Below are 21,098 nucleotides of genomic sequence, written 5' to 3'. Positions count from 1 at the left end.
TCTAGCATGAAAGCATGTGGCAGAGGGATTTTTGATGGGTTTATTCACTACTATATCCCCAGTGCCTGGTTTATACTAGATACTCAATAAATATATGTTAAATTCAGTAAGACCTCGTTTCTTGGCCTCTCTTGTAGCTAGATGTGGCTATGCAACTAAATTTGACCAGTGAAATGTGAGCAAATGTACTGAGTGCCATCTCTAGGTTGTGCACGTAAAGATAAAGCTGTCCCACAATTTCTTTTACTCCCTCTTCACCAGCTGGATTATTTATGTATTAGACGTAGAAACGGGAAATACCCTAGAGAAGCCAGAGCAGCGCAATAGAAGCCTGGACCCTTGACACCCTAATACAGTAACACCATCACTGTACTAGCCCTGGCTGGCATATGCTAGGATTAGTACCTGAGAGCAAATTTCTTAGCTGTTTAAACCATAGTTATTTTGAGTCTCTACTATTACAGCTAAACCTGTAGTTTAACTAATATGTTACATGAGTGAGAGGGGCTAGATAGAAATATAATCATGCCTGAAAATAGCCTGAGAAAGTAAGATAAATGGCCATCTAGCACTTAGAGAATGACAAATACAGAACTCTTCATATGTAGTCTTACGTCGTAGGAATATACCACCATTTATCCATCTATTATTATTTCTTTTTGTCATTTTGGGTTTTTTTCCCTAGTTCTAAGATACAATTGATATACATCACTGTATAAGTTTAAAGTGTACAGCATGATAGTTTGATTTACAATCCATCCATTACTGATAGGTATGTAAATCATTTCTAGTTTTATACTCTATGAATCATGCTTATGTGAAATTTTGGTACAGGACTTGGTAAATCCACATACAGTGGAATGGCTAGATAGGAAAATATTCAACCTTAGAAAATTCTGTCAATTTTTCAAAAAAATACTAATTTACAAGCCCACTAGCCTAAGTCAAGTCAGGGCATGAGAATTTTAGTTTCACATTCTCACAGTAGCTTTTTTCTTTCATTTTAGTAACTCTGTTGAGTATATGGAGGCATCTCACTATAATTTTAATATACATTTCCCCCATGATAGATAAAGTGGAGCTCCTTTCCATATATTTACTAGCCATTTGGATATATATATATATATATATATATATTTTAAGATTTTATTTATTCATTCATGAGAGTGATAGAGGCAGATACACAGGCAGAGGGAAAAGCAGGTTCCATGCAGGGAGCCCGACATGGGACTCGATCCCGGGTCTCCAGGATCACTCCCGGGGCTGAAGGCGACGCTAAACCGCTGAGCCACCAGCTCTGCCCTTGGATATCTTTTTAATGTAAAGTACTTGTTCAAGTATTTTGCCCAGCTCACTTTATTTTTTGAGAATTTAAATAGTATTAATCACTGTATTTATTCAGTATACTATGTTGGATACATGATACTAAACACTTTATGCTTACCTTATGTGTACAACCACGTTCAGTAGCTCTATAACTCATTTTCATTTCATAGTTGAAGAAATCAAAGCCCTGAGATGTTCAGAAGTTCATTCAATGTCTGTCAGTTATAAGTGGTAGAGCCAAGATCTAAACACAGATCGATCTGACAAAGCCTGAAACTTGCATGACAAATCCAGGATGCATAACATGGGAATCATTCCCTCTCTTCAGACTGAATTTATCCTCATTATTGTAATCATTTTTATGACTCTCCCTCTGTCAGAGATTGTTTTACTGGAATTCCAGGAATAAGAGCCATATTGGTTGGCTGGCCTCTGAGGACTATTCAGGAGGGTCTTGAATTCTAACTTCTGTGGAGTACCTTCGGGGACACTCAACCCCAATCACAATCCTGGAAGCATACAAGGCCATGGCTCCTTTTTAGAAGTCAAGTCAAATAGGAGAATGCTAGGTTTTATCCATAGAAATGGAACTCTTGTTGGCTTCTAGAAGACATTAGAGATGGAGCAATGTCATGAAATGTCTATGTCGTGCTCAGTGCCTTCCAGTTATGCCAAGTTCCAGTTTCACTGCGGACTGTACTCTTGTGCCAGGTATTTATATATTGCTGGGTAAAACTATAAACAGCTTTATTTCTATTCTGAAAGAGATTTCAAGATAAAACACACTGAGGGTGTAGCTCTGTAATGTTTTAGCAACTGAAAGCCAAGAGCTGCTGGAACTAAAGTTAAGAACTCTTTGACGACCAATTTAAGTATTATTAGAAAACATATAAAAGTGCTTGCATTGACAGCTCAAAAAAAAAAAAAAAAAACCACACAACACAACTTTCCATTTATTTGGCATCAAGGTGCAATTTGCGAACCACTTTCATACACGTTATCTCATTTGGCCATCACAAACCCCTGAAGGTAGATTGGACAGCTGGTCTTATTATGATTAATATTTCCATTTTACAAATGAAGCAACCAAACCTGAGACAGTTTCAGTGTTTGCCCGAGGTCACAAAATTTTTAAATGTCTCTGCCAGGTCTCAAATTTAGGTCTTCTGCCCCTTGCCCCTACACTACGCTTTCTCTTACATACCTGGCCATATTTACAAAGGATGTGAACACTCACAGGAGCTGGCTTAGAGTTAAAACATCAGGACAATGAGGAGTTCCCTAAGAGAGAGCATTTTTGGAAAAGGCATAGTGGTGGGGTTCAAAATGGCCAGTGCTGTGGAAAGTTTCTGTTTGATTCATTTGTAACAGCTAAAGGAACCCTTCAGGGGAATTTCTCTCCCATGCCACTGACAAGAGTCTTCAGAACTTTCCCCAGTTAAGGGAGATTCCTTTCATCCCTGCAGCCAGCAGAGGTCTGTGACAGCTACTCTGCAATGTTAGAACCCAGAGATGGAAGCCACTACCCTTGCCTCAGATCTGAGTTTACCAATAAAGTAATGCAAGCCACCTTCCAGAAGATAGCAAATATTAGTGAAAGCACATTTCTCCTCATTTCCCCAAGCGACAGTACTCATCATCAGAAAAACAGAGAGAACAAATGTTCATCTTTCCATTCCCCAGTAGAATTCTTTATGCTCACTATACAGCTCAGTATTTTAATGCTGTTAAAGAAAAAGGAATTCTAACCCAAATTTAGCATGTTTGCTATTCATGAAAATTTGACAAGTTGTATAAAGCACTGTCACTATAAAGATTATTTGACCATGGAATTATAGGGATGAGTGCTGGAGCACGATGGTTTTTATTACTTTTGATTCTAATAGGTTTAGAGACTTTGACATAACTGTTTTTTGAAAAAAAAAAATACATAGCTGCTCATGGGGAAAATTATAAGAAATGAACAGCATTCCAAATTCTGGATTTTGTCAAAAGATATATATTGTCACAATCATCTTCCAAAATGTGGACAGTTAGACGTGGGCTCAGGAGACCTAAATTCAAGTTCTGGTTCTGCCACTAAGCTATTACACAATACTGACAAGCCACGTGACTTCTCTAAGTTTCTGTTTCCTCCTGTCTAAAATGAGGTGGCTAGACGGTCTGAAATGTGAAGTTAGCAAAATAAGGTCTTTCTGCTCCCCACTGTAGTTCCTGGGTCAGACAGATTAGGAGTCTGTGCTTATCATTCAATAAACATCTATTCTATGAACTTAAGGTGACTTATAATTGTAGCATTCCATGATTTTATGGCATAAATTTAAAGAATTCCTAAAGAATATAGAATTGCCACAACATAAATAGGCTTATATACAAACACACACACACACACACTTAAAATGAGGAGATGCCTAGTAGTAGGTGAGTTTTACATTGTTCCTTTGTTGGAAGAGAGAAATAAATGCTTTAAAATAGCTGCGTCCTCAATCTTTTGGCTTAATTTAACTTTTCACTGCAGAATCAAATTTAAGGAAGCATGACTTTTAGAATTTTCAGAAACTGAGATTCACATTGAGATACTTTATGACAAGCAACAGCTAAGAATCTATGTCTCTGTATTTATTCACAGTAATGAAACAGTAATGGAAGACAACTAATTTAAAAATCAGATATATGTTTTCATTTATTTCCTTGGAAGATAAAGGACATACTTGGACATGTTAGCATTAGCCCAAATTGGTGAAGTTTCTTTTTGATTTCATCTTATTTTTAATCTTATCTTAGATTAAAACTCATTGTAATCCTGAATTGCCATTCCCTATCAATATCTCATTTTACAACATATTCCTGTGTACATCCTTTTGAATCCTCCTTTTCTTTCTCTCAGGTTCCCTCTTACCCCCCCAAAATATCTTTTGCTTAAATTCCTTTACATAAAGGAATGAATAAATGATTATTTCCCAGAGGCTGTTACATATTAAAAGAAAACCATTTCCTAAGGGAATCTCTAATTGGCCAAATTTCAGGCAATTTAACAATCTCACCAGATTTTAGGGATTCCTTCATTTCCCTTAAAACATACAGGCAATTATCTAGTTACAATGGTTCATCAGGCTTTTTTTTTTTTTTTCCCAAAGATTTTATTTATTTATTCATGAGAGACAGAGAGAGACAGGCACAGGCAGAGGGAGAAGCAGGCTCCATGCAAGGAGCCCGACACAGGACTGGACCCCAGGTCTCCAGGGTCAAGCCCTGGGCTGAAGGCAGCAGTAAACCACTGAGCCACCCGGGCTGTCCTGGTTCATCGAACTTTTAAAGCCACTCTTGTGCAAACAGAATCAGGCAGCAATCCAGTACATGGAAGAGATAAGAGCTAACATACTCTGGTTGAGACAGTGGTGGGGATCCAGAACTTTCTCCACTCACTGTGCTTCTCTCTACCAGCCATTGCTGTAGAAGCCCACGACTCTGAGCAACCCTGGTAAAAGGCCAGCCCATATTCTCATACAAATACACACACATTAAGTAAGAGCATATGTGATGCACAAGCAGATAACCACTCGCAAGTATCCTAAAGGAGTCTGTTGCAATAATAAATCATAGACACTTTTTTTTTTTAACACTGAGAATATAGCAAAATGAGAAATGAACAGATTAAGCAATTCAGGCTTTGCCTATTACCTCAATTTCTTTTTTTTTTTTTTTAAAGATTTTATTTATTTATTCATGATAGTCACAGAGAGAGAGAGGCAGAGACACAGGCAGAGGGAGAAGCGGGCTCCATGCACCGGGAGCCCGACGTGGGATTCGATCCCGAGTCTCCAGGATCGCGCCCTGGGCCAAAGGCAGGCGCCAAACCGCTGCGCCACCCAGGGATCCCTATTACCTCAATTTCTATCTCATGTTTGAAACCTTGGTATGCTACATGGTTGGGTTATAAAATAAATAAGTGTATTCCTGAAGTCCGTGTTATTACTAGCTCCATCAGAGGAACCATTTTTCCCTTATTCAAACTTTGAATTGAATCCAATCACCAAACAACAACTGCTTTCTCCTTTGCTGGTATTTTCCCAGCAGGTGACATTTTGAAGAAGATTGCCTCCAGAAAGACCACCCAGATTCCACTTTTTGGTGGGTTCTAGAACTGCCTTTCTCACCCTGCAGCCACCTGCAACCCAACAGTTTCCAAATCAAGGTCTTTCACCTGTGCCAAAAACCTGTCCCTCTTCCTGGTTAATGATGAATGGTTCTGCCTTCTACCTACACACAAAGCGAAAACCTTATAGTTACCGTTAAATTACTGGGACTCTAAACTAGGCAAATTGTGTAGATAGGGATTTTTCAACCTCAGTGTTACTGACTTTTTGGGCAGGATGATTCTCTGTTCTGGGAGGCTGTCCTGTCCATTACAGGATATTTAGCAGCATCCCTGGCCTGAACCCTCTAGATGCCAGGAGACACACCCTGACCCCCTGCTAGGCTTCACAGTAAGAAGTGTCTCCAGGGGCAGCCCCGGGTGGCCCAGTGGTTTAGCACCGCCTTCAGCCCAGGGCCTGATCCTGGAGACCCGGGATCGAGTCCCACGTCGGGCTCCCTGCATGGAGCCTGCTTGTGTCTCTGCCTCTCTCTCTCTCTCTCTCTCTCTGTGTGTCTCTCATGAATAAATAAATAAAATCTTAAAAAAAAAAAAGTGTCTCCAGGTATTGCCAAATGTCTGCTGGAGGCAAAAATCAACCCCAACTCCATTTGAGAAGCACCAGTGTAGATGATCTCTTTATTCCGTGCAGTTCCCCACAAGGTAAGTATTATAACTTCATTCCATGTAGTGCAGACCAGGAAACTGGGCCTCTGGGAAAATCAGTGACTTGTCCTTGGTCATGAGGCTGGTATGTGGCAGAGCGGGGTTTCAGAGTACTGTAAAACCTGTCTCCCCATCTGTCTTTACTACCTCTGGAGCTCAGTTCCCTTCTGCATCTAGTTATTTTTAAGTATTTTTTTAAAGATTTTATTTTCTTAAAGTAATCTCTACACCTAACCTGAGGCTTGAACTCACAACCCCAAGATCAAGAGTTGCATGACCTTCCCACTGAGCCAGCCAGGCACCTCTGCATCTAGTTTTTTAATCTCACCGTGTTAGCCTTTCATTTGGGATGTCTGGACTCTGCTCCCTGCTTCCTATTTCACGTAGTATTGCCTCAGTTGAAGCCTGTATTTCCTGGCTAGATTATAGCAAGCAGGCTCCTAATTTATCTCACATATTTCAGTCTCTTCATTTTTTAGTTTCGCCTTCACAATTGCTGGCAGAGCTTTCTCAAATATGTTATTACATAACTGCCCTATTGAAAAACCTTCTGCGCCTTCCATATGAACCCACAGCAGCCCTCTCAAAGGGTGGTCCCAAGACTGGTATCTCCAGGACACCTGTTAGAAATGCAAATCCTTGGACAAGCTGAAAGGCATCAGACATTCAAGAAATATTGTTTACACACCTGGTCTGTGCAAGACATCCAACTATGGTACGGGGACTTTTTCAAATATGGATTTGCAAGACTGTATTTGTAGATCTGGGGGTGAGTCTCAGCATCCATATTTTTATTTTAAGATTTTATTTATTTATGAGAACACACAGAGAGGAGAGAGAAAAGCACAGAAACAGGCATAGGGAGAAGCAGGGTCCATGCAGGGAGCCTGTTGTAGGACTCGATCCTGAGTCTCCAGGATCACACCCTGGGCTGCAGGCGGCGCTAAACCGCTGAGCCACTGGGGTGCCCAGCAGCCATATTTTTAAAAAGCTCCCTGGTGATTCTTCTTTTTTAGAAATTCATTCATTCATTCATTCATTCATTCATTCATTCATTCATTCAGACACACAGAGAGAGGCAGAGACACAGGCAGAGGGAGAAGCAGGCTCCCTGCAAGGAGGCTGATATGGGACTGGATGGGGTCAGGACTTGGGCCTAAGGCAGGCTCAACCCCTGAGCCCCCCAGGCGTCCCTTATAAAGCTCCCTGGTGATCCTGATGTCTTGGGGGTGATCACGACAGTCATAATGCCGGCTATACAAAAAATGAGAGCCGTCTCTTGCTTCCCACAACCTGCGTGGTAGGAGACATGTAAACAAACGCTAATGCCACCAAGGTGCAGGTGATTTAAGAGTTTGCTTCACTGTTGGGCTTTTTTTTGGGGGGAGAGGGGGAAGAGGGGTTTGAATTCACTTTGCATTTCCTTTACCTTGAAAGTAGTTGCGCAACAGCCAAACAGCAGTCATTACCGATAAAAGGGAAACCTTTAGGGCAGCTCCGTTGGCGCAGCAGTTTAGCGCCGCCTGCGGCCCGGGGCGTGACCCTGGAGACCCGGGGTCGAGTCTCACATCGGGCTCCCTGCGTGGAGCCTGCTTCTCCCTCTGCCTGTATCTCTCATGAGTAAGTAAAATAAGACTTAAGGGAAATTTTTGTTTAGAGGCAATTTTATTGGGACGCCTGGGTGGCTCCGCGGTGGAGCGTCTGCCTTCAACCCAGGGCGTGATTCTGGAGTCCCGGGATCGAGTCCCTGCAAGGAGCCTGCTTCTCTCTCTGCCTGGCTCTCATGAATGAGTAAATAAAAATCTCAAAAAAAAAAAAAAAAAAAAAGATGGTTTTATTTATTTATTCATCCCAGCTCTGGCGTCCGAAGGTTCATACACACTACTCACGGTCTCAAATATCCAGCAGTAACCCCAAATCGGGGTTACCTGTTAAGCCGCCCCGAAAGCATCTTTCGGGGTTCTGGTCCCCTGGTGCTGCTCGCCGCCAAGGTGCGGGCGGCGGAGGACAGGTGTCCCTCCCACGCTGCCAGGGGGCGGTGGGTGAGGCCGGGAGCCGCCCCCGCCCTCCGCAGCCCCCCAGGCCGCGCTGCCCCAGCCCGCGCCCGCCCTAAGGGCAGAGGGCGCCGCCGGGAGAGGCCGGGGGAGGCGGGGGGGGGCGGGGGCGGGCCAGCTGCGCGGCGCGGCCGCGGGAAATCGAAACTCGAGCTGTTAAAACCCTTGGGGATCGCCCTCGAGACTCCCCAGGCGTCCCCGCCCGCGTCCCTCCCGCCGTGGCCGCCCGGGACCGCCGACCTGAGCCATGTTCACCCGCACCCACGCCCGGGGGCCGCGCACGGAGCCAGGCCCGCAGCAGGGTCCCCGCCCCGGCGTGGAGGGGGCGCCCCGGAGCCCCGCGGAGGACAGCCCCGGGCCCGCCGCCCGCCGCCCGTAAGTACTGGAGCCGTCGCGCAGGCGCCTCTCGGCCGCTGGGAGCTGGAGACCACCGGGGCCCAGTCGCAGGTTTTTGTTTTGTATTTATTTTATTTATTTATTATTTTATTTTATTTTTTATTTTATTTTAATTATTTTATTTATTTATTTTTATTTTATTTTATTTTTAAATTTTATTTTATTATTTTATTTTATATTTTATTGTATTTTATCTTATTTATTTTATTTTATTTTATATTTTATTTTATTTATTATTTTATGATTTTATTTATGATTTTATTTTATAATTTTATAATTCTATTTTATAATTCTATTTTATAATTTTATTTTATAATTTTGTTTTATTTTATGATTTATAATTTATAATTTATCATTTTATTTTTTATTTTATTATTTTATTTTATAATTTATGATTTTATTTTTTATTTTTATTTTTTAAATTTTTATTTATTTATGATAGTCAGAGAGAGAGAGAAAGAGAGAGAGAGAGAGAGGCAGAGACACAGGCACAAGGAGAAGCAGGCTCCATGCACCGGGAGCCCGACGTGGGATTCGATCCCGGGTCTCCAGGATCGCGCCCCGGGCCAAAGGCAGGCGCTAAACCGCTGCGCCACCTAGGGATCCCATTTTATGATTTTATAATTTTATTTTATTATTTTATAATTTTATTTTATTTATTTTATTTCATTATTTTGTTTTATTTTATGATTTTGTTTTATTTATTTATTACTATTATTTATTATTTATTATTTTATTTTATAATTTTATTTTATAATTTTATAACTTTATTTTATAATTTTATTTTATGATTTTGTTTTATTTATTTATTATCATTATTTATTATTTATTATTTTATTTATTTTATTTTTTTATTATTTTATTTTATTTTATGATTTTGTTTTATTTATTTATTATCATTATTATTTATTTTATTTTATAATTTTATTTTATAATTTTATTTTATAATTTTATTTTATTACTTTATTTTATTATTTTGTTTTATTATTTTATTATTTTATTAGTTTGTTTTATGTTCTTTTGTTTTATTTTATTTTATTTTAGTTTTTTATTTTATTTTATTGATTGGGAGCATGCAGGCTTATTTGCCTAGCAAAAGCAGTCAGGAATTACTACCTTGTAAATTGAGTGGGCCCAGTCTGCGGTTCTTTACTACAAATCTGAGCTCCTGTTCCTTTCAAGAACATGGTTTTCCTGATTCTTGTGACTAGCTGCGCGGTTGAAAAGACCTGTGTAGAAAGGGCCTGAGCTGCTTACTAGCTTTCCAGGTATTTCCAGAATTCACACTCTTAACTGGTATGAAAAAAAAATGTTTTCTTCCTGTTTTAGAAGATCAGTGCCCTAAATGATATCTTCATATCCGCTGCCAGGGTAGGGGCGGAGAGGGAATGTGTTAGGGTGTAGGAGATTCATATGCTGTGTCTGGGAGCAAGCTTGCATCTCAACAAAGTTCCCGGATAAACCACCTCTTAGGACCAGAGGAAGTAGGACTTGGTGAGGTGCAGAGCTGCTGCAGGATTTCCAGACCTGGCGTTGGTGGGTACATAAGAACTGTTATAGGTAATTTTTATCTTGGTCTTCGGTTCAGGGTCTACATTTGGTACCTTGGAAACGTTTTCTTATGCCTTGTCAGTGATCCTCTCTTTCCTCTCAGTGGAAGAAGCTTCTTTAACACAATAGTATGGTGTACACAGTGCCTTTGAAGAGCTGCCTCTGTGAATTGGAGTTGTTGCAAGTGGTTTCATTTTCAGTTCCCCGTTTTCCATCAACTTCTAATCACATGAAAGACATGCCGGTTGCTAAGGAATAGTGTATAACCTTATGGCCAATAAACAGTAGATTTTCTTTCATCCCTTAATTTTGAAAGAATTCATAAATATTTTTAATATTATTTGGGCTTTTAATATTATTTGGCTTGGGGTTACCCTTAGATGGAGTGGGTAACCTGGGTGATTTCAATTAGAGATTACTTCATTTCTCTCCTTGGCAGAATGGGAGATGTCTTGCTACAATAGACATTCATTAATTTCAAGTTATCTATAGCTCAGCTGTACCATTTAATGTAGTAGAGGTCATGGACATACAGTCTCATGTGGATTATGAGTACCTTTTATGTGTCTGTTTATTAAAGAACAGCTACTTAGATATAATCATTTAGATGCAAGCTCACATCAATTTCTAAATATTAGTGGTTGCATCTATTTTTATTTGATTTTAAGTTATCCCAGAATCTTGCCAGACCAAATTGTTCAGAAAAGGGATGTTTTCTAATTAATTGTCCAGGTCTCAATACCTGAAGACCTCACTGCATACTATTTTGTGATTTTTTTAAGATTTGGTAATAGACCATTAGAGAGTACGTAGGAGAGTTCAGCAGCTTTCCCAGAACTGATTCACTCATTTATTAAAGATTTATTTATTTATTTAAGACACAAGGGCAAGGGGTAGAGGGTGAAAAGGGCTGGAGAGGGAATGTCTCAAGCAGACTCCACATGGAACAAGGACCCCCACGTGGGGCTTGATTCCAGAACCCTGAGATCCTGACCTGAGCTGAAACCAAGAGTTGGAGGATTCACCGACTGAGCCACCCAGTTTACCCCTATGTATTTATTTTAAAAACTGTGAACCAGTTGCAATAAGTAGAGCATTATAGGAGACATTCCCTTTTAGGTGTTTCATATCTTTTTTTTTTTTAAAGATTTTATTTTTTTATTCATAGACACAGAGAGAGAGGGGCAGAGACACAGACAGAGGGAGAAGCAGGCTCCACGCAGGGAGCCCGATGTGGGACTCGATCCCGGGTCTTCAGGATCACACCTCAGGCTGCAGGCAGCGCCAAACCACTGCGCCACCGGGGCTGCCCAGGTGTTTCATATCTAAGATCCTGTTTGGACCACTCTGAATTCCTACATCTCCATCACTAACTTCTATCTATTGTTTATTCCCACTTGTCTCCTTTAGGGGAACTGGAAAACCAAGGAAAATGGTTGCCTGGTAAATAACATCTTAGTAAAATTCACATACACACATTAAAAGCTACTAAGAAGGGGGTTTAATTTATTCAGTTTTTAATTTTTGGAGAGGAATTACAGTATTTTCTGGGAAATAAAAAGGAAGGATAAAGTGCTTAAGAAGCTTCATTTGTTCACCCTCAATATGAGCCTATTTATATGAGAAAGGATTGAGATTTAACCTTGTATTGTATGCATCCTTCCATTAATTTCTTAGGGAAGCACCAGTGTAGGCATAGGAGCATGGGCTTTGAGGCCACACTTGGGCCCACCTTCTGATTCTGCCATGACTTGCTCTCTGAACATCAACATGGTGCTTAATACTTTATGCCTCAGTTTCCTCGTTACTTAAAATGAAATAATACTAATCTCTGAGAGGCTCTTTATTTTTTGTGTGTGTATGTATGCATAAAACATCATGCCTGGCAGAAAGGAAATATCCAGTAAGTATTGGGTCCTGATAGCCTTGAATTCATTTAGCAAATGTTTATTGATCAAGTATGCTATCACCCTGAAGTGGAGTGTTTGTACTTGTAAAAATACACTGATTTAAAACACCTTCTTACATATAAATAGATATTTAAAGGCAATGTTTTAAAATTTTAAATGACTTCTGAGAACCTCTAATAGACTCTAAGGCAAGGCTGTGTTCTTGATTATATTTGGATTTAAGTAATTATAAGTGCTAATTCGTATCAGCTTTCCCAATTATTTTTAGTTGGTGTTTTTCTCTTGTCCTTAAATATCATAAGCCATCTACACAGATTGAAAGAGAAAGAAAGCTTATCCAAAGCTTACTTCAAATCCAAAGTAACACTTTACCTTCACTTTCCCTTTCAATATTTTGCTCTTTTGCAAATATCTCGCACTCACTTATGTAACATCTAGATAAATACAAGATTAAAGCATGGGTTTTTCTGGAGGGGGTTTTCACCTGACTTTACCCAATTCTGGGCAATAGGTTCTTGTCTGTGATAGCAACACAGCATTCACTTCATTGAAATACTAGCCTATAATCATACTTGGAAGTGGTCCTTTAGCTTGATGCCATTTCAAGGAAATAAAAAGATATTCTGAAAGTGAACCTATAATTGGAATTTTGCTGTACAGTTTGCATCAGGTGAGCTGAATTTGTATATAAATTAATATTTGTGGCCTACTTTATTTTATTTATTTATTTTATGATAGTCGCAGAGAGAGAGAGAGAGAGAGAGAGAGGCAGAGACACAGGCATAGGGAGAAGCAGATTCCATGCACCAGGAGCCCGACGTGGGATTTAATCCCGGGTCTCCAGGATTGTGCCCTGGGCCAAAGGCAGGCGCCAAACCGCTGCGCCATCCAGGGATCCCTGTGGCCTACTTTATACTAAGAACTGAAGAGGCATAAGAGCAATAATAATAGCAAACAATGCTTAGTATGTCAAAGTGCGTTATGTATATTAACTCTTTCAGGCCTCATAATAACCCTAGAATAACAGGATCTCTAGCTCTGGATACTTAATTAAAATTTTAGGAGAAAATAACTACTCAGTAGAAGATAAGCCCTTATATACCTTATAGTCTTATTGTTGGGGCGAACAGTTATTAGATAATTACAGGAATGACTTCATAAGCCAAGGTCTGAGGCAGTCTTGGGAGCAGAAGTGTTCCCAAGGAGTGATGTTTGAGCTGCAGTCTACAGGATAGTTAGGAGCTGTGTGGGTTTTTTTCTGACATCAAATGCATTATTCCAACGCCAGCCAACTTTCATTCAGTTCTAACACTACCGAAAGTTTGCATGGACCCCCCCCAGGTTAGGGCCCGATGCCATAAGACTGCCCCTGTTTTATTTTTTTATTTATTTTTTTTTAATTTTTATTTATTTATGATAGTCACACAGAGAGAGAGAGAGAGAGGCAGAGACATAGGCAGAGGGAGAAGCAGGCTCCATGCACCGGGAGCCCGACATGGGATTCGATCCCAGGTCTCTAGGATCGCGCCCTGGGCCAAAGGCAGGCGCCAAACCGCTGCGCCACCCAGGGATCCCTGCCCCTGTTTTAGACACCAGCCACAAATGGGGTCCCCAAACTATCCCATACTTCTGCCTGACCACAAATGTGGGAGTTTCCATGATGCCTCCTCCCCCAGTTTGATAATTCACTAGAACGACTCACAGAAATCCTAGAAATTGCTGTACTTACGATTATAGTTTTATTTATTTTTATTTATTTTTAAATTTTTATTTATTTATGATAGTCACAGAGAGAGAGAGAGAGAGGCAGAGACACAGGCAGAGGGAGAAGCAGGCTCCATGCACCGTGAGCCCGACGTGGGATTCGATCCCGGGTCTCCAGGATCGCGCCCCGGGCCAAAGGCAGGCGCTAAACCGCTGCGCCACCCAGGGATCCCTTATAGTTTTATTATAAAGGGTACAGCTCAGGACCAGCCAAATAGAAAAGATGTATAGGTCAAGATATGGAGGTGGAGTGTTGCACAGAATTCTATACCCTGTCTCAGTGGACTACCTTCTCGGCACTTTGATGTGCTCACCAATCTGGAAGGTCCTCAATCCTCCTTCAAGAATATTTATTCCAGCTCCATTAAACAGGCATAATTGATTCCATCATTGGCCACTGAGTTGATCATTGAACTCAATCTCTAGCTCCTCTCTCCTCCCCAGAGGTGTTCAAGGGGCAGACCTGAAAGTTCTAACCCTCTAATCATGTGGTTAGATTTTCTGGCAAATAGCTCCCATCCTGAAGCATTCTGGGGTCACCTCATTAACATACAATCAACACTCTTTTATCACTTGGAATCCCAAGGATTTTTTGGAGCTCTGTGTCAGGAACCAGGGACGAAGTAAGTTTTTATAGTTTGTTATACCCCAGGAGTTTATACAGCCTCTGTGGCAGTCAGGGAAACTTGCTGTTCAGATCTTCAAAAGAACTTACTGTGGGAAGCATAGTCCACTGAGGGCCCAGCTGCAACCCCTTTGTCCATTACCCTTTGTTCTGAGAGCATCTTATTCTGTGTTCTTCCAGCCAGTGTCTGAACATTCCAGGGTACTAGTGTCAGCCTGTTCCTGGCCCAGGTGGGACTCCTTTATTGGGCAATTGGGCAGCTTTTGCCAGAACACTCCTCAACTGAACTATCCAAGATTTTCTCAGAACTGTACATCAGTCTGAGGCTTTTCCCAACTCAATCCCCCCTCCCGTCTCTGCTTTCATAGGTTTCAGATCTGCTCATGTTCTTGAGGGTTTCACGGCCTACCCCTGCTCATTCCCCTTTTATCCTTCCTAAGCCTTCTTCCCAGTAAACCTCTTCCATGTCTAATCCTGTCATGATGTCTTCTTTTTGGAGGACCCAAACTGACACAGCCTCTTAGATAAACCATACTCCCAATTACAACAGCTTAGACACTATGTCTGTTGAAGTGCTATATAATTGTACTGGGGAAATCCACTCCTTTTTCTTACTTCCTCTCTTTGGGGCCCTGGTTTCCTTATTTCCTTACTCAAACTTCAAAACTTCCCCTAGTTTGCTGTGCTCCAGGGAAAGAAAGAATTCTGGTAACTGATAGTTTTCTTTCCCTTCATCCTCAAAGTCTCAAGGGACAGTGAAGGGTGAATAAAGGATAGCTTGGCAAGACTCCTTATTAATGGCCAATTCCTGATTTTTCTCTCTTTTCCCTTTAAAGAGCACTATACTACATTAGTATGAAACATTTTATAACTAGAAGGTGGGATATAAAGTGGAATGTATGATAAACTAATTATTGTTATAATGTTCAGTTTTTATGAACATCACTATCTAATAATTGTTGAATATGTTCTGAATTCTGAAGTATAATGTCTTATGTTCAAGACAGATCATCAAAAACTTCTTATGTCATTCTTGACTTAGCTCATTTCAATCCAAACTAGCCACATAAAATAGTCTTTAAAATCTTTATTTTTTTAATTTTTTTTATTTATTTATGATGGTCACACAGAGAGAGAGAGAGAGAGGCAGAGACACAGGCAGAGGGAGAAGCAGGCTCCATGCACTGGGAGCCCGACATGGGATTTGATCCCGGGTCTCCAGGATCGCGCCCTGGGCCAAAGGCAGGCGCTAAACCGCTGCGCCACCCAGGGTTCCCAAAATAGTCTTAAATTAAGTACAAGTTTTTACAAACTTATGAGAGCCTGTAAGAACTGCTTTCACTATTTCCTCTTCACTGCAATGCCCCAGATTTCTCTTTTGAATCCTCATATGAGTGTGAGAAAATAAGCTTTTGCCTATAGATGTTAAATGGCATGAAAGCATCAGGCTATTACTCCTCCCTGGGGATGGAGAACTGAATAATGACGAAGTTCCTTTTAGTGCTCTGAAATAATACTACATGGAAAGAGAAAATCTATGATTGATTTTGATGAGTAATCTTCTTGACGGCTCACTATAGATGGCTGTTCATTAGAGGGCTATAACTCAATCTTCAGACGAGGCTCATAAGCATTCAGAAAGTTTGTAAAACAACAGATAGTGTTTAACTCTTAATGATAATTATATGGCTCAATGAACTTGTTAGGTGTCTCAGTGATTACTATATTCTAGCAAACTGATCAGTAGAACTCTATTTGACTTATTTTTGAAATGAAAAATGTGGCAAAGCATTCCAGTACTGTAGTAGCTTAAAGTAAATGCCTTATGAATAGTCAAACTGGGTACCCCAAGAGAATAAAACTAAAATAACAATCAATAGCTTGAACTCTTATGTCTTGGGCCTCTTAACCAAGTGCTAGACCTTGAACTACGCGTCATAGAATTCCTTTTTCTCATCATCATAAATTCTTTGCCACTTCACAGTTGAAGAACCGAGTCTTGAGGGATTAAATGATTTCCCAAGGTCTCATGGGTTTTTTTTTTTTTTTTTTAGTGATAGACTCAGGTTTGAGTGCTGCTGGTTCTATCTACCAAAGTCTAGATCCTGACCATGATATGCAGCTGGAGGAGGAAGGGGTAGTACAGCTAGCTAAGTTCCCACCAATCGTCATATTTTCACATCAAGAAAATAAGAATTCTATAGACTAAAGGGAGTGACACTATAGAAACAGTAATGTGACATTTACAGCTTTAAAATTCTCTGGATGGAGAAATGGTTTACATGAATGCAGTTTCTGTGGGGATTCTCTGGTCTCTGCTGCTTTTCTTAAATGACAGTTTGGTGGGCTTGCATTAGAACAGTTCTTTTACCATCCTTGTTTATGAACAACCTAAACAACATCTGCTTCCTGGTGATCTTTCAGATTTCTGACCATAGACTAGAGTAAAAGCAAGCATGAATGTCATTTGACATTCATGATCAAGGACGTGTGTGGGCATATATGAGTTTATATATAACTGAAAAAAAATTTTAGCTCTCACCCTTACTGTATGTGATGCACTATGAGGCTTTCTAGTCTCATTCATTAAAAATAAACCCATTAAATTGGTTTCATGACCCATTAGTGGGTTACCTGTGTACTGTGAAAAATGTAGTTCTGTGCATGGCAGAAGAGATTGCTGGAGTGGATGGAAAGAAAAGCCATTTTGGTTTGCTTAGATCCAATTTATCTTCCTGTTTATACAGGAGGGTAGAAATTATGGTTCTGTTTAGACGAATATCTAACTTTTCTGCACCAGATTTCACTCCTCAGTATGAATGCATTTGCAGTCTGCCAAGTCTTAGGGAGCAATCATTTTTGCTCAAATACAATATCAAAAATGAGTGGGCTTTTCTCAGAAAGTCTTTGACAGCTGATACAGTGAAACAATCAATCAACAGGATGATGAAAGCATGAAAACACATAATACCTATAATATTCAGTAGAAGCAGAGCAGAAATGAGAAAAAAGAAACTTAGTTCAATTACATAGTAAGGTTATTTAATTCAAAGTCAGTAGAGTGCTGTAAGGTTATACATATTGTTAAGGTTAATTGCATCTATTCAGAATCTATTTTAATCTGAAACAAAAGCTTAACAGGAAAAAAATCATCAAAGGGAGAAGACTGCATTTGAAAGGTCTGTTCTATATCAGATAATCAGCTAATGATGATCTTCTTTTGTTCTGTAATGTTTGAATTCCCCCCCCCAAATATGAACACTTAAAAGGGAATCCATTAAACTCCTATAGAAAAATGAAAGACATTTATCATCATTAAAACTCAAGGGCTTGTATGGCCCCGTGTTTGTTTTGCTATGGCACCAGAGAGAGTGGAAATCCTGTGCTACCTAACCTTGTAGGAAAATCTGAGCCTCTGCTTGAAGTCTTTGTTTTAAATATTTCCTCACTAAAAAAAATCTTTGGAATATCTTCCCCTGATTTTAAAAGTAAAGTCATATCTGCTTGTTATAAATTTCAAACATTACAAAAATAAGATAGAAAGTAAAAGTCCCCTGCAATTCTTTTTTTTTTTTTTTGTCCCCTGCAATTCTAATCCTTAAAGATAAACACTTTAACTAGTTTGATAGGAAGACATCTTTATTTTTATTTTTAATTTTTTTTTAAATTTTTTTATTTATTATGATAGTCACACAGGGAGAGAGAGAGGCAGAGGGAGAAGCAGGCTCCATGCACCGGGAGCCCGACATGGGACTCAATCCCGGGTCTCCAGGATTGCACCCTGGGCCAAAGGCAGGCGCCAAACCGCTGCGCCACCCAGGGATCCCCGACATCTTTATTTTTAAAGTGGAGGTTATGCTCTTTGACTCTTTATGCCAAGTAGAAAGTCTTAGAGCCATTATGCCTTTTGATTTCTATTGCTAATGGAAGGCAGCAGGCAGGAGAAGATATGTTCTCTTTCTAATCTTTTTTTTTTATTTATTTTTTATTTTTAATTTATTTATTTATGATAGTCACAGAGAGAGAGAGAGGCAGAGACACAGGCAGAGGGAGAAGCAGGCTCCATGCACCGGGAGCCCGATGTGGGATTCGATCCCGGGTCTCCAGGATCGCGCCCTGGGCCAAAGGCAGGCGCCAAACCGCTGCGCCACCTAGGGATCCCCTCATTCTAATCTTTATTTTAAAGTGGGATTGCTTGCTATCCTATAGGCAGGTACTGTTTTCACCTTGGGTTATTATTTAGTTGTGCAAGGAAACAACCCTTGTTCTCACACTGGAATCTTGGATATTATCTTTTATGTAGTACTCTTCCCCAAAATGTCTAACTTGAACATCTAATCATCATTTTCTCAAATCCAGAGTGTGAAGTGTTCTATAAATTCTATAAGACAGTTTACCTGGTATATTGGTCAGGGTTCTCCAGACAAACAGAACTAATAGATTTTATATAGTATATATATACATATAACATAAAATGTATAAATGAATTTTAATATATAAATATATAAATTTTATTATATATAAAATATGCAAATTATAAAATAGAGTATAATTATAATAAATATATTTTATAATTATATAAATATACAATATGCTTATATATTTATATGTGAAGAGATTATTATTTCATATATATATATTTATAAAGAAATTTGTTATAAGGCTATAAAGTATTGGTTCACATAATTATGAGGGCTGAGAAATCCCATGATCTGTCATCTACAAGCTGGAGACTCAGGAAAGCCAGTGTGTAGTTTGAAGTCCTAAAAGCAATAGAGCCCATGGTGTACATTCCCCTCTAAGTGTGAAGGCCTGACAACCAGGAGCATCAAGAGCAGAAGATCCATGTCTCAGCTCAGCTAATCAGGTCAAGACTGATTTCAACCTTCCTCTGCCTTCCTTGTTCTGTTGAGGCCCTCAGTGGGTTTGGTGATGCCCACCCACAATAGTAAAGGCTGCCTGCTTTCACTCAGACCATGGATTCAAATGCTTACCTGTTTCAGAAACACCCTCACAGACATACACAGAAATAGTGTTTAGCCAGATACAGGGGTATCCTGTTGCCATGTCAAGTTGACACATACAATTAACCATCACACCTGGACTCTTCAGAAATGTTAGTCATGAAAGGCAGGAAAAAGTCAAGGAAATGGTCCTGCATCCTAGAAGTCTATAGAGACATGTCAAACAACAGGCATCTGTAATCTGTGATTGGATCCAGGATGCAGTGGGGGTAGAGAAGAATATTTTAAAAGTTGGAACAATTTAGAAATTTGAATATAGAGTAAATGCTATATTAATGTTAATTCCTTTGGGTGCAAAAGTTTTTAACATGTAACTAGGAGAATGTCTTTGTTTTTAGGAGATACATGCTAAAGTATTTGGGGTTATCTTACTGACTCTGTAGTTTACTTTCATATAGTTCAGAAAGAATAAAGATGAGAGTGAAAGAAATGTGGCCAAACATGAACAATTGGTAAGTATAGATAAATAGTATACAGGTTTTCATTTTATCAATATTTTAACTTTGCTTGTAGGCTTAAAATTTAAGACAAAAAATTGGGGAATAAGTAATTTCAGATCATATTCTAAAGTTCATTGTGCTTCTTTCTTTTTTTCCTTTATTCTTTTGGAATCTGGAGAAATTCAAAGGAAGTTTGTCATGGAGCTGTATGTTTAAGATTTGTACAGTTTGTCCTAAGTATATTATGGCTCAATAAATAATTTAGGGAAAAAAACCTGGGCTCAGAAACATGCTATCTTTTACAGAAGACTATTTGCTAATCTTTAATGAGCTATTTATCAACACCACTTTGTCTCATGCGGTGGTTCTTATTACTCCTAAGACACAGATCAAAGGAAAGAATCAGGAACTAGGATATAGATGTTAGAGACAAATGCCAGAACCAAGATTGTAAAAAGACAATTAGAAAAGCTAAATTGTATATGTTGTGGAAGAAGTTGGAGCAAAGAAATTCAGTCACAGCATGAAAAAGGAGATGTACTGTGATTCAGGGCTAGGTTTTATTACATATGATAAAAGAGGTATCATATATATATATATATATATATATATATATACACACACACACACACACACACATCATTCTTACGTTACAATTACATATAATAGATATCTCCAAATAGGTGTCTTAAGCATAGATGGCTTTGTTTATTTGTTTCTCACCTATGAAATAAGTGTGAAGGCAGCTAGTCTAGGGGTGATGTAGTACAAATAGCAAGCAAGTATAATAGAACATTTATTTTCTAGCATTGGTCTAAGGACATAGCTGTTAGTCCCATTTCATGGGTGAAAAAAAATAGAAAAACTTAGTAATTTGCTCAAGATTATAGTTAGAAAGTAACAGAATTAAGGTTTAAAGTCAGGCAGCATAGCAATAGATTACTGCTCATGAGGTGGTCACAGGGCACAGCATAGCTTTTGTCTTTCTGCTCTGCTATTTCTTTTTTCTTTTTTTTTTTTTAAGTTTTTATTTGTTTATTCATGAGAGACACAGAGAGAGAGAGAAAGAGAGAGAGAGAGAGAGGCAGAGACACAGGCAGAGGGAGAAGCAGGCTCCATGCACCGGAAGCCCGACGTGGGGTCCGGGTCTCCACAGGGCCAAAGGCAGGCGCCAAACCGCTGCGCCACCCAGGGATCCCTGATGTGT

At 39.6% G+C, this 21,098-nt stretch overlaps 1 protein-coding gene across 8 annotated transcripts in view; it reads left to right on the top strand.

The window, feature by feature from the left end:
• The first annotated feature begins 8,279 nt into the window (after positions 1-8,279).
• Positions 8,280-21,098, top strand: part of EPSTI1 (epithelial stromal interaction 1) — a 94,853-nt gene continuing 82,034 nt past the window's right edge. Inside the window, exon 1 of one of the 8 annotated variants that reach the window (XR_013355930.1) lies at positions 8,280-8,556. Coding sequence is in view for 5 of the 8 variants with exons in the window: in XM_077855548.1 (XP_077711674.1) it covers positions 8,429-8,556 (128 nt within the window). In the remaining 3 variants the exon portion in view is untranslated. Of the gene's footprint in view, positions 8,557-9,941; positions 10,138-19,877; positions 19,904-21,098 lie in introns of those variants that run through there. The other 7 variants (XM_077855548.1, XM_077855543.1, XM_077855544.1 and 4 more) reach the window with 7 other exon arrangements.

Source organism: Canis aureus, chromosome 17 (genome assembly GCF_053574225.1).
Source record: "Canis aureus isolate CA01 chromosome 17, VMU_Caureus_v.1.0, whole genome shotgun sequence".
Lineage (NCBI taxonomy): Eukaryota > Metazoa > Chordata > Mammalia > Carnivora > Canidae > Canis > Canis aureus.
Note: the sequence above shows the minus strand (reverse complement) of the source record. Positions and strands in the feature narration are given on the sequence as shown.